The sequence below is a fragment of the Harpia harpyja genome, chromosome 1 (assembly GCF_026419915.1).
Source record: "Harpia harpyja isolate bHarHar1 chromosome 1, bHarHar1 primary haplotype, whole genome shotgun sequence".
In the NCBI taxonomy this organism is placed as follows: Eukaryota; Metazoa; Chordata; class Aves; order Accipitriformes; family Accipitridae; genus Harpia; species Harpia harpyja.
The window spans coordinates 39,603,482-39,617,714 of NC_068940.1; the positions used below are offsets into that span (position 1 = coordinate 39,603,482).

General features: G+C 39.4%; 1 protein-coding gene across 14 annotated transcripts in view; it reads left to right on the top strand.

Moving 5' to 3' along the window:
• SULF2 (sulfatase 2) overlaps window positions 1-14,233 on the top strand; it is a 167,320-nt gene that overhangs the window by 145,711 nt on the left and 7,376 nt on the right. For all 14 annotated transcript variants that reach the window (XM_052788339.1, XM_052788411.1, XM_052788345.1 and 11 more), the window contains 4 exons: window positions 1,266-1,473; window positions 7,663-7,906; window positions 9,761-9,857; window positions 11,629-11,723. In XM_052788339.1, the coding sequence (XP_052644299.1) occupies window positions 1,266-1,473; window positions 7,663-7,906; window positions 9,761-9,857; window positions 11,629-11,723 (644 nt within the window). The remainder of the gene's footprint in view (window positions 1-1,265; window positions 1,474-7,662; window positions 7,907-9,760; window positions 9,858-11,628; window positions 11,724-14,233) is intronic.

The following is a 14,233-nucleotide window of genomic DNA, read 5'->3' on the forward strand; positions in this document are numbered from 1 at the left end:
AATATTCCAGTGAGTCCTGGAGCACAGACTTAGGATTTTGTAACAGGGAAAAAGAGGAACGCCTCTCAAGACTCAGCAAAAAGCTGAAGTGTTTCCGAGAGTCTCTATTGAAAGCAGTAGCAACTGCTACTGTGAGGTTTTTTTATGTATATCAAAGCCTAGCTCTGTAGCTAGTAGTGTGTTGGTAAATAAAGGAGTAGGTGGAATTATTTTGTGATGTGTCTGGAAGTGGGTAAAACTTCTGTGCCAGATTGAAGGTGGCTAAACTCCCTCGCCCTTGGCACAGCTCTGACAGCAGCACAAAGGGAGCTGTAAGCAAATTACTTCAGGTTTTGACTAACAGAAGGAGTTGGAGATTAGAGATGAGATCTTTAGTTTGAGTGGAAGAGGGAGGAGATTCTCACTTTGCAGGCATCCAGTGCAGCTCACGATTGCTAGTCAAGCCCAAGGGTGTTGAATGGGAAAAGCTATTAAGAGAAACACTCAAGATGGAGATAAACTCATCTAACTACAGATTTCCATAGCTGATCCAGTCATACCAACCCTTTTAAAGGTCAGTGAAGAGAAACAGGCACTTCTGCAGGGCAGTCCTTTTTCTTATCTCTTTTATATGGCCACCTTAGGATGAAGTGAATTATACCCTGATGTGACTTTTCCTCTTCTTTGACTGTAGAATGAGTCTAGATAACCAGCTCAGACCAGATCTTTACAGTAAAGGAACCCACAACTTGGATAAAATCATCCCACCATCAGGCATTTGAACTATTAAAGAGAAGGAGACTCCTTCAAGAAGTTTTCTCCCTTGTAGAATATGGGATGGGCTGTGATTATATGCAGGCCTGGAGCTTGGTGCTGTTTTAGTGGCATAATAGTGGCATAGATTCCTGCCAGCCTGGCAAACACACTTGCTGGTAGGCAAGGATTCTTTTTGAACCTGTGGACAAGGCTTGAGCGTCCTTGGTTTATGCCACAGTTATGCTTCTGAAAGTTGTCACTTGTCACGTCCATATTTTTAGCTGTAGTATTGATTTTGTTAAATTCCCATTGTTCTGCCTCCAAGAAACAAAATCAGAAACAGATGCAAGAGTGTTCCAAAGAGTTCCTGTTTTGTCTGAAAATGGAAGATTACAAAAAGTCTGCTTTGGTAGTAGGTGATAGATGAGCCCCAGCTTACTACAACAAGGAATCTCTGATAGATTGCTGGAGAGGGCCATTAGACAAAGCACAGTTGGGACAGAGTTTTAGTGACGAAATTTTTCTTCCAGAAATGGCAGTGCGTGGAAGATGCCAGTGGAAAGCTCAAGCTACACAAGTGCAAGGGAATGGCAAACTTGGCAGCTGCAGGCAACAGCAAAGGCACCTCTAATATTTTGCCCAAGTATTACAACAGGAATAGTGAAGACTGCAATTGTGAAGAGAACGAATACAAGCTGAGCCACATTGGACGGAGAAAGAAACTCTTCTCTAAGAAAAGTAAGTGAACCCACTGTATCTTCTGTCTCTACCTTAGAAAACTGTTATGATTTTGTTCCCTAACACACATAATTGTCCTGATTTTTATGGGCATTGAATTCTATCAGCATATTTACTGTGTATCTAACTATGAAACAATGTGCCTCATATTGGACAATCAGATTTGAAAATATCTCTCTCTGTAGGAAGAGGAGTGTTTTGATCCAAAATAGGGTCCTATATTTATGTCTTTCAAAACTGGGAAATGCAGTACAAACACTGAAGTGGCAAGTAGCACATCATTATATAGGCCATGAAACATGAACAGTGTTTTACAGCAAATACTCCAGTTTTCAGTAGGTACTGCAATGCTTGGAGCCGTTACTGCAGTATTTATTTTTAATAAGGATGCGTGTGCTTTGTTACAGAAGCCGCTTGTTTCTAACATCCTTTCCTTGTGCTCAGTCAGCAGAGACAAGGCTGACTTTTAACCTGAGATCACGTCCAAAGGGGATGACTCTGTTTCTAGTTTCCTTGGCACAGATCAGGTGCTTTTTCAGAAACCCTATTTCACTGGCTCTGTGTTAAACCTTAGTCAGACTAACATCTATATTTGAAGTACATAGTCTAATTATAGATTAAAGAGGGAAATGGCAGCACAGAATTATTATTCACTTGTAAAGTTTCTTTCGTCTCACTCCACAAATACAGAGCCTTAATTATTTAGCAGATTAGTCTTTCTGTATAATGACCTGGCACAAGCTTCAAACAGAGAGTTTAAATTGATTTTCTCCCATTATATTTGCCTTGCAAGCTGATTAGTACCTACTAAGCTAATTTTTAGTTGAAAAAAATTATTGGTTCCAGGATGAAATTACTCAACTATACTTGCTGTTTAAATATGTGGCACAGCAGATAATCTTTAAATAACACTAGAACTTGCAATTCAATTAACTTTTTGAAGTCACAGAGAAGAAAGTTCAGTCACGGGGAGACAAATAACAGAAGTAGATTGAAGGTACTTAAATGAGAAGAGGAAAACAATTTAAGTGAAGGCAACATAATGCTATCTGATAATACTTAACACTTACTTAAGTACTTTTCATCAGTGCTTCCTAAACATTAACTAATTGTCACAACATCCAGAGGAGGTGGTTAAGTATATAATTACCTTTAGTTTATGTATGAAGGAAGATGAGGTAAAAAATGTGAAGGTTGCTCCCTCTAGCAGAGGAATCAGAATGGTGGTTTTTTTCCCTATGTTCTGCTCAGAAGAGGCAGAGTTTATACTATACCCTTCAGCTCACTTGCGTCATTGAACCATAAGGCATAAACTTTAGCAACATAAGATAGGATCTTGACAATCATGTTCCCACTGCTTGTGTCTTGCGTAAAATAATTGACTCCACAGATGCTTTGTTTTTCCCTCTGCTCGCATCCAGGGTGTGCCATACAGTGGAAGATGTTAGCTTGGACCTATTGACATAGACTCTTCAATTTGATGTTGGCTATCCTTTTACATGCACTTATCTAATAAATCACACACTGAATGCAAATGAGCACAAAGCAATACAAGTCAAGGTAACATACCAAGGTTTTTCTAAACAGCTTACCTAGAAAGCTGGGTCACTGGATTGTGAATGGTAAGAGGGTGAACTGGATACTCATTATGTGTATTTGGACTTTTATGACCTGTTTCATGAGACTTGGGATAAAGTGCAGTCTGTGCTGGGTTGCATAGTTCTGAGGGCATCTTTGGGGTCTGCCTCTCAGAATTTGATGAGTGCATGGGATCATACTACAGCCCTAGTTGAATGCCAGTAAATGCTATTCATCAGATTGAACAATAGCTAAATAGAAAATATAAGTTTCAAACTGGACTAGGGTCACATCCACATTAATGCTGCTTTAGTTAAAAGCAATAGTGTAGTTTTGAAGGGAACACCCTGATCACTCCCTTCTATCATGCATACTAGAGATGGATTTGCAGAGAGCGGTTGTGATGGATTCTAATATACAGTCATTTGCAGAAAACTAAATTGGATGCCCTGCTTCTAGGGTGCATAAAGTGTGTTGCAAAGCCTAATGGGGGTATGAGGATTGGTCTTTCAGAAAGACTAAAACCAGTCATGTGTAGTGAGAATGTGTGGTCTAAAAGACCAGACTAAATTGCTGATAGAGAAGGGCTGGAGCACCAAATGTTTTGATAAAATAATTACTTTCTAACGTAGGCATGGTCTAGACCCATCGTCAGGTGCACCAGGACATTTAGCAGGCAAAAATGTTTTCTAAATTGAGTAAAGTCAGTTGCAAAACAGGGTCATGTCATGTACGTCCCATTTGGGCCATGTACAAATACACAACTCGCCTGCAAAGCTTTTACGTGGTAGAAACACATAAGCATTAATATTTGGTATATATGGGTTTGGGTGTCAGGAATGTTTGCATTTCTGTGTCCTCTTTATTTTCTTCAGTATGTTTTTCTTTTATAAGAAAGATGAAACAAAGCTTTGCAGTAGGAAGAAAGTTTAGAGTAATAGTGAGCTCTTAAAATCTTCGGCTGTGTTGTGGTCTATTATGTTTTTCTTGCTGTGGATTTGATCTCCTCCTCCTGTGATGAACAAGTGCATGTGATTAAAGGAGTTATTAAGCTGCATGTAGAGAAATGATGATAGACCACACAGATCTGTAAACAACAAACAGAAGTGTGTACAAAGGGGCTAGTGCATTTTTATTCCAATTTTCATGTCATTCATTTTTCTTTTGAGGTAGTCTCAATGCTGGAGCAAAATTACCTTCTTTGTTATTAAAAAAAACAAAAACAAACCCCCCAAAACCTGAACATTGTTTGCTTTAAAGATAATGCATTTGATGTATAATTTTCAATGGCTGTTGTGAGAAACTGGATGTAAGAAAGTTTTGGGGGTTGGGTTTTTTTTTCCTCTTTGAAGTATCTAAGGACATAGATTCAAAATAAGATTTCTAAAAATCCCTAGGTACATAATGCCCAAGAAAAAAACATCTCTAAACCTTTATCCATATTTCTAGACACTTGAGATATTTTCAAAAATTTGACTTCAAAGTGCCTAATTTTACTTTGGTGTTATAGAAGAAAATGCTGCTTCTCTACAAAATTCTGGAAAATATATAGACATTACTGGGAAATACCTAGCAGGAATTCATGAGGCTATTGGTGGATATTTTCCTCGTGGCATGCGTAGAAGCAGAATCCTTGCATACTGGCTTATTCTATCTTCATTGTGATGCTGGAAAATACATCAGATCCAAAATACCTACGTAGAGTAAGTGTCAACAGGGAAGACCAAGAGTTCTCTGTCTTCTGCAGTGTTCCTGCTGAGCAGTCATGCCCCTGCTTTGGGGAAAATGCCATATAGTAGTTATAGTTGGTTACAGTCTTCTCAGTTATCCCTGAGAGAACTATTATTTCCAAATTATCTCAGTGTTAAATCGTGAATTTGGTGGCTGCAAAGTAAGTAATAAGGCTTGAGTGATGAGGATGTGAGGAGAATTAAATATAAACCGAAGGCTGGGCATGTTTGTGTCAGATATGAAGTTTATGGTTTTATAACACAACATTGCCCTTGCTTTATTTGGTTGAATAATAACTTTGGATCCTGCAGTTCGTGCTTTCGCTAGACAGTGTTGAAACCTGAGATGCTACCAAAAAAGAGTTGTAAAAAAATCAGGTGTGTTTGAGTCTCTAGACTGTCTGGGGAAATCTGGACCAGAACAGCGTACTTCCTTTCAGGCTCCAATGAAGACAAGCATGCTTGTCAAGTTGTCCAAGAGGACACAGCTGAATGAGTGGGGCACTGAAATGTAGCTTTCTTAGGCTTAAATTTCTCCGGACTCCATTTCCAGACTCAGTTCTGAGGATGCAACTTTTTAGCAGTACCATCTATAAGACAGCTGGCTGCTGTAAGACCAGAGGAAGAGAAGCATTGGGACTCATAGAGCTTACCAAAGCCAGACTTTAATAACTTGGAAAAGGGGGGATAGGTGTTTGGGACCAAATACTTAACAGCCCTAAATCTACTTTGTTTGTGTGTTGTGTACAGAGGTAAATGAATTGGAGAGTAAAACTTAAACCTGGAAGAGGATCGACTAATAAGTAATTAGACATTGGTATTTATGCCTGCAGTGCACTTCGCAGGTGGGAGAGCACAGCACAGATGAATATTGATCTTATTAAATATTTTAACCACTTCCTCTGAAAATAATGGAGTTTGGTACTCATCACAGTCAGCACTGTGGATAGCATGTTGTGGTAAAGCGATACAACAAGTCCTTCATGAGCTGTCTCACTCCAGACCAATTTGTTCGTTGTAAGGCTGGGTTAGTTTGGCTGCAAGGGAGGAGTAACTCCTGGCTTCTAATTCTTCAGGAACGTGTGTAGACGACAGTTCCCTGAAGCTATCTGCTGAGGTCCAACATGCTGGATTGGCATATTAGACTTGTAAGGAAGGTAAATTGTTAGTTGGCTGAGCTTAACAAGATGAAATGAGGGAACAATTAAAGAAATGGGAGTTTATACTTTGAATATAATTGTTAGGGTGTAGTTTTTTGGAACTGCCTCCTACTTCTGAAAAGATGGGAGTTTTCCTTCTCATTTAGTCAAACATTTCCTGAATGGGTGCCTGAAATAGGGTTGGTCTTTTGGGTTTTTTTTTTCCCTTCAGCAGTGACTCACCTGGCTTAGTATCAGCAATAAACTTTGAACCACAGGTGGAAAATGTGCAAAGCCAGACAATCCAGCTGGTATTCTACTTTCTGTGTGTGGCGCTGACAAGAATATAGTGCTTGGACCAGTTTCAGGTGGGAGGAGATGTTTATTTCTCTTCCCAGTCTGCAAAACGGCTTTTGAGACCTTGCGATCCATTGGGAATTAATGTAAGTCTTCTTGAAAAAAGTCACTCTGTGTTAATGCCAAAGCATGCCAATTGACATGAATATTTATTTTGTCAATTTTTGTTGTTGTACCTCCCATTCCTTTTTTTCTTACCCCTCCTTGTTTTGCTGGGGAGATTGTCCCATAGAGAAAGTTGGCTTTTCTGGGGAGCTTGGGATTGCAAGAAAGATTGGTCTTCTCATTTGGCACATTGGTTGAGTTTTTCCCTTACCAGATTGCAGAAAGAAGTCCCATTCTTGTGAGATGTGCTGTGTGTTTCAGCTCTGTGTAAAGGAGAGGTGACTGGAGGAGCCAAGGGACTGAATTGTTTCCAGTAATGTCTTAGATGATTCCAAACCACATATGCAGAGCAAAGACTCAGGAACTGGGCAGGGAGGAGAAAAGAGGCTGTGGTACTTAAGTTGTGCTTTTTTCTCAAGGAATGAGATGATTATGTTTCTTAGTGTAATGAGTGACTCTCAGCAGTCGTTGACAGTGAGCAGGAAATATGGTCAGAGATGGACCCCATCATACAGTAGGGAAGTTTAGATATGAATTTAGACTCTATAACTAGGATATATTTGTGCTATTCCAGATGAGACGAAAGAGGAGCTCTGGGGATTTGGGCCGGGACAATTCATAGCAAATGTTTAATTTTGCCTTTGGGCTGCAGAAGCAAAGTCTGAGGGAGTGCACATCAGGAAAATAATTGCAAAGAAAAAAATTAGCTGTGGATAAAAGTAATATTCAGATATTAACCCCTCCTGAAAAAATCAAGCATCTTACCTTAAAGAATGAGCATAGAATTGAGAAAAGGCTCAGGTTGAACCCTGGGAATAATTGGGACCACTTCAGGGAAGCGTTGCAGGAATCCTAGCAGTGGAGCATTGTACGGTGGACAGTAGAAAACAATAGAGAACTCGCTGTCGTGAACTGTCATGGTTAGTTTTTTTTAGGGACTTACTGCCATCTAGTGACTCTTGGGGGAAGAGCAGAGTCTCTTTGAATGAGCTGTTTGCTCTAAACGTGATGTTGGACAAGTACATTTTCTTTCCCCTCTGCCATCCTTGTGCATTTGCATATCTGCCCTCTCTCTCATGCCCTAAGGTATCCTTCTCTTCATGCAAAAGGTAATGAGGCAGCAGCTCAGAGAACAGCTGCAACAAACACCATTTGTCATCCAGTTAATTCTAAATGTCACAGTATGGGCTGGTTTTTTTCTCCCAAGAACCACAAAGAGGACCAAATTGTAACAGGCTGTTTCTCCCCCTCTTAATCCTTTCAATTTCTTTTCCATGCAGAATACAAACCAAGCTATGTCCGGAATCGCTCAATCCGTTCTGTATCTGTTGAACTGGATGGAGCAGTTTATAACTTGGGTTTAGAGGATGGATACCAACCTGTCTTACCAAGAAACATCACCAAGCGGCACAAGATGCAGAGGGCTATTCTTCATGAGGAGGAAGATAAAGACGTGGGGGAATACAGTGGCACTGGTGGTATTGCAGAGTATTCAGCCCCTAACCTAATAAAAGTGACACACAGGTGAGTGCACGTGGCATATTTCTAAAAGCTTTTGCTGCATAAGTGGCTGCTTTACGTAAATGGGTGTGTTAACTTGTGATAAGTATGTTGCATCCCTTTTGGATACCCAGTCTAGCTTCACTAAAATTCTTATTCTCATCTGTACAACAGCTTTCGGTTTTGTTTTAGTTTTGTCATGTACAGAGGGGCATAAAGCTACTGAAGAACTACAACAGTGCTTTCATGTCTTCTGCACTTCAGAGACAGTAATCACTGATCAGTGCATGTTTCCAGTGAGGACAAGCAAAACTGTTTGCAACAGTTGTGTGTACACCTATGTGAAACCAGGAGAGGCTCTACTTAAGGAAATCTCAGTGTGCAGCAGGTAACCTGGCCTGTCTGAAGACCAAAGGCTCTAATTGGAGTATGACCTAGTTTCACATCATTGGTTGCTTTGTATTTCAAACCCAAATCAGTCCTAAGGGAGGAAGCAGCCTCTGAGAGCTTTCTGTAGCCAGTGCTAGGAAAGGAAAATCTGTATTATGAATGAAGTTGGATGGACCAGGAGCATTGGGAAATGGAACATATTGAGAGAGGTGAGGGAATTGTCTGGGCACTCTAATAGCTAAAAATCTTTTCCTCAGTGTGCAGGTCTAGGGACTGATGGTATATCTTCAACTGTACTTAATTAGTTTAGTCACCATTTCCACTGGTGAATTATTAGGAAATCCACCAATCATTACTGATTATGTGCATTAAATTGTTTAATGGCTAGCTTATGTAAACATGCATGAGCCACTTAGCTGCTGTTGAAATCTGTGGTTTCCATTTGACTTCTGTTTACAGGGTTAAAGGCTCGCTAATAGGAAGAAACGTAGCTAGGTTGACATCAGAGAATTGTGCCCTCTTACCCCAGCTCTCATGAATGTTCAGGACCCATAAATCACTATTTGTGCTTCTGGAACAAGTTAAATTTATTTTTGCTGCCTTACTGGGTGAATTCCAGATCCATACAAGGAACTGTTAGGAAGGTTATGCATAATTCGTGAGGAGTCCCCAGGAACACTTGCAGAAAAGAAGGCAATGGGACAACATGCATGAGGAGGTTTAAAGAAAATAAAGGAGTATTGAAAATACTCAGCTTTAATTTAAACAAGTATTCAAAGATGACTACGTGGTATTCGTTGACCCCTAATAAACTTCTTAGGTACATCTGTCAAGCGGGGGTTTGTTTGTTTGTTTGTTTTTGAAAGAATTTTGAAACCTGGGTTGCATTAGAAGTTAGTGAAACATAAGCACTTAAAATTGTCAGAGGGTATCTCCCTTTGAAGTCAGGGAGATATCTTTGAAAAATTTTATCCCTTTTGTAGAAAACAGCAAAATTTCTTGGGTTTTTTTTTTTTCCCCTTTTTCTTTATGGTGTAGTAATACATCTTATAAAGAAGTACTTTATCCTTGCCCCTACCCCTGTATCACTTAATTATGCATTGGGAAATTGCTTCTGAGTAATGCTTTCAGTGCTTGCTAGTTAGTAGATATTAGTTACGTAGACAGCCTAATGAATAAGCAAGAACTCTATGCAGCACAATTTACGTATAGAAATTAAGCAGTCAACAGGTTCTGCTTGATAGGAATATTCTCCTCGAATTTTTCTACTTTTGAAAAATTTCCATGGCAACTCAAACCCAAACTTTTTTCCTGGCTCATAGCATGCTCTTATTCTCTTGAATGAACATTGGTTTTTTTGAATTCTGCATGTCATTTCCAATCTGGCTTCTCATCTGTCCTGGATTTGTGTTATTAAAACCAGCTGTTTGTATTGCTGTGTATGTGTGTATCCACTATAATAACCATTGTTTGCTTTTCCATGCCAAGGTGCTATATCCTGGAGAATGATACTGTTCAGTGTGACACAGATCTGTATAGGTCACTGCAAGCTTGGAAGGACCATAAACTTCATATTGACCACGAGGTCAGTGATGTTATCAGTCATGCATTTTCAGTGTGTGTTTTTAGCATGGTTTTCTGTGGACTGATAGGATCATGCTAACTGTGTTTGTGTCTGTCTGCCTCTGGGTGTCTTTGTCCCTCCCTGGAACCTTTTGAACTTGCTGGCTGATTTCAGAATAGATATTTCAGAGATAATTAAGTTATTACAAGTTTGTGAAGAGAAGATGCTGAGTGGAGGAGAGAACTGCAACTGAAGGGACAGCTGAGAAATGTCATAAGCCTTATGAGATAAATGAGAGACTTGTAAGTGTCCCCATTCTGGGAAAAATTTCATCTGGATTTTCTTCGTATCTTATTAGCCCTGCTCCCCAGTGTACCTCTCAAAAAGAGGCCTTCAACTGTCAAATATAAGCCCAAGGAAAAGTGAGCTTCATTAGTTTTGGTGCTTCTAGAATTATTTATTTTGCTTGCTTGTGTTTTTCTTAATCCTTGCACTTTGGAATTGAATTGGTTTTTCTTAGGCTTGTATATATGAAGAACCTGGAGATAATTTGCCCTATGAAATTTGCCAGTAAATCTTCATCTAACATTTTTTGTCACTAATATTGAAGAATATAAGCTAAAACCCTTCACACATGTTGTGTATGAAAGAGGCAGTCTTCTAAGGACCAGATAATGGTGGAACGCATAAAGAAAGGACCTCCTGCAATCTCTTACCAAATTACCTGAATTCACAGCAAAGTCCTATGTAAGAACTTGTTGGGCCCCTTTTATGGTACAGATTGGCATGTACCAAGGCGGGTAGATAATGCAAAACTTAATAGCTCTGCTAGGATTAAAAAAGGGCAATTTCAACATTGCCATACTCTTCTAATTTTTTTTTTACTTCAGAAAATGTAGACTATATGGAGTGTCAAAGAAAATGAGAGCTCACTTCTGTCCTGTTGTGTTCCTGATTTAGTGTCACAGGGCTGGATTCTTTGTGTATTTTTCTTGAACGCTCTGTCCTTTCTGTGCTTCAGCAGCCATGTGCTTCTGCTAGACTTATGGTCACTGATGTCAAATGGTAGTTTTGCAGTGACTTTTTGTTGTTCACACTAGATTACTTTTTGTTTTTTCTGCTGTGTAAAGAAAAGAGGTAGAAGCCTGTAATACCCATCTGAGTGGAAATGGGCCGTGCTGTGTGTGAGCTGGACTGAATGAAAGCAGGAGTTTCATGTACTGAAAAAAATAGGCAGTTAAAAATGAACTGTGTGGATGGCGCAATTAACTGCTAGTCCACATCCCAAGTGGCCAGACATTGATAAAGACTGCCTTGCAAAATGCCATGCCATGCCATGCCAACTGCTGCTTTTCTTTTTCAGAAGCTCTGAAGAGGGGACTTCAGAGCAGTCCTTCCCCATTCCCTTCTCAGGTTCATAACAGGCTGAAATTTAAGAGCTTCATTTTCCTTTGAGTAACCTTTCTCCCCTTGCAAATGTGCTGTAGAGCACAAGAGGAAAAATCACAATGGAACCAGGAGTGGTTGTCTACCCTGAGGCTGTGTGCCCTCCCATTCCCCCAGTGCCATGTTCCACTTTCAGTAATCAAAGCAGGCAAATTTACCAACAAGGTTTCCTCCTGCTGTAGTTTCCTTTTGGAAAGGTGGATAATCTGAAAATGCTTGTTAGTGGTGGGAGTGAGGGAAGGTGGTGAAGGGGAAGCATTTGGTGACAATAGAATGGGTTTGAGAAAGCTAGAATAAGACTAACTCCCACCGTATTTTTTTTAACCTGTATCTTTACTTTTTTTAGATTGAAACTTTGCAGAATAAAATAAAAAACCTGAGGGAAGTGAGAGGTCATCTGAAGAAGAAGCGACCTGAAGAGTGTGATTGTAACAAGATAAGGTATTGTGTACTTCGGAGTAATTATTTGTAGTGTGCAACTGTAGCTGATTTATGTCTTCACAGGAAAGATCAGAATCTGTTAGCTGGTTGCCTACTTACTACACTCTTGTATAATGCTTTCTGGAGGAGCTGGACTGCTGCAGAAGTACAAGGCTCACCTTCTGCCAGGCAGGAGTTTAATTGCCTCTGTGTCAAGTGGTGATGTAACAGGACGTGTGACATGGCTTATAAACCAGTTAGTTATGCTCTTGTACTGAAATTGCTGCTATTGGATACCAGAGATTAGTATTTTAAGCTGAAGGCTTTTTTCTGAAAATTTGCTTTCCACAAGGGCAACTGTCAATATGGTGCAGTGTTACACAAATCTATTTTAAAAAGAATATTGTGTAAAGCATATGGAATAATAGGGTGGGGAGATGAGAGAATTTCTTCCCATTCAATTTTTTCAAGGCTGGATGTATTATCTCATAGGATGCAATCACTGCAATATTTAGCAGCTATGTGAGGTGGGAGAAGCAGGAATTTAACAGTTGGTGCAGAGTAACTGTATTTTAGTAACCACCACTGACTTAGTGCACAAGATCTTTTTTTCCCTGGTGCAGATGATTTGCGAATTTTAAGTGCAACAGGCAATACTAAAATAATGATTGTGCATTAAGGTCTCTGCATAGTTGGTTTCTCATATAGCCAAATATTTGCAAAATGGCTGTAGGATCAGCCCATGGAAAGAAGGTTCAAGCAAGAAGGGGAGCAAGCCAGCTCTTGCTCTGCAACTAAGCACAGCAGAAAATCTTTCAAAATCAAATGTTAACCCAAACAGAATTTGCTTCTGAGAAGGCTGCTCAGAAAGAAACCAGGAGCAGCTTCTCCTGATCATAGTGATCACAGAGCAATCTCTGAGGCTGCTGTGAGCCAGATGTCACCAGGAGTACAGTAGCCACAGTATGAGTATCACAAAAAAAGCCGTACTTGAATGTACTCGAAAACACAAGGCAGCCATGCTATTATCTGTGGCTAAAGCAGCTTTAACTAAGTAGCCTCTATGAGAGGGTGTGGACAATATTTCTGTGTCTCATTGGTATAACGGGAATGAGTTTCTGAGCGTAACACTTAAATCCTTGGAGGCGCAGCATACTCTGCTTTACAGACATGAGGTACATAGTCTTTGTGGCCCATGTGGATTCTGCAACATAGCTTCAGCAACAGATCACTGAAATACAGAGAACATCAGTTTCTTGGGTTATGTCAACCCATACAAGGAACCCATGGCAAAAAGTGTTTAAAAAGAAATCGGTATCATTCTGAATGACAAATCCCCCGAAAGTTTATATTGATTTATAATCCACCACTTCCAAAACTGATGTTAACAACTGACTTTATTTAATATATACTGTAACAGTGAAGTTCTTTTTATTAGTGAATGTTTTATAGTAAATGTAAAGAATGTTGTATTTTTCAGGCCCAATATAGGAAGCACTTGTATTTGTGCATAGCATTATTCAGATGAATAATCCCACTGAAATCAATGAAGTTATCCATCTGAATTATATATGTTTAAGTGTTTGCAGAATTACATTGAATTAGGATTTAGCATTTACGATTAGTTAATGAAATAGCCGGTGTCTGTGTAAGATAAAAAAATTGACTGAAGATAGGTAGTTCTTTAATAATCTTGTTAATTTGCTGTAAGGATTAAATTATTAAAGGTCCCAGTACCATTAATAATTTAAAAGCTCTGCTTTGTTTTGAAGGGAATTTTAGTCTCACAACTAACTTACTTAACTCTGATGTACTGTTTAAAAAAATAACATTTATTGAACTTAGTTTGTCTTTGCTGATTTGTGTGGGTAGTATAATGAACTTTATCAGTCAGAAAATACTGCCATTGACTAAGGCTGTTTTGTCTTTTTTTAACTTTGCAAACTATACAGAAAGGAAATTTCTGCAAAATCTTATAAGAGTTTCTGGAGGCAGAGCCAAAACAGTAGAGCCACCCACTAGAATGTGTATGTCTGCTTACACCCTCCATATCTCAAAATCTGTTATTAGACACTGCTATTGCTGGGACAGTTCCAGGCATCTTGTTAAAGTTTTCCTGGAACTTGTAGCTAGTAACAATGAAGAAAAAAACCCAACCCTACGAAGTACAACTGGTACTATTCTTTCAGAAGGAAAACAGCAGGAAGGTGGTATGAGCTTGTCATCTGAACAAATTAGTGAATATTCAGTTGAAGAAATGTTGTAATTGAATTATAAATCCGTTGATTTTATCTGCCCCGTGTAGGGAAACAAGAACCAATGACAACTAGAATTGAAAATTGTAGCTGGAATAATTTGTGGATACATATTGCAATACCGTATTAGGGCACCAGATGTCACTATGCACAAATGAGCTAAGGAAAGAAAGAGGCACAACAAGGCTCAGAAGTGCCTAATCCAGCCTAGCCAGGCTGCGTTGTATTCACTACATACCCTGAATGAATAAATTGAAGGGAGAAGGGACACTGGAT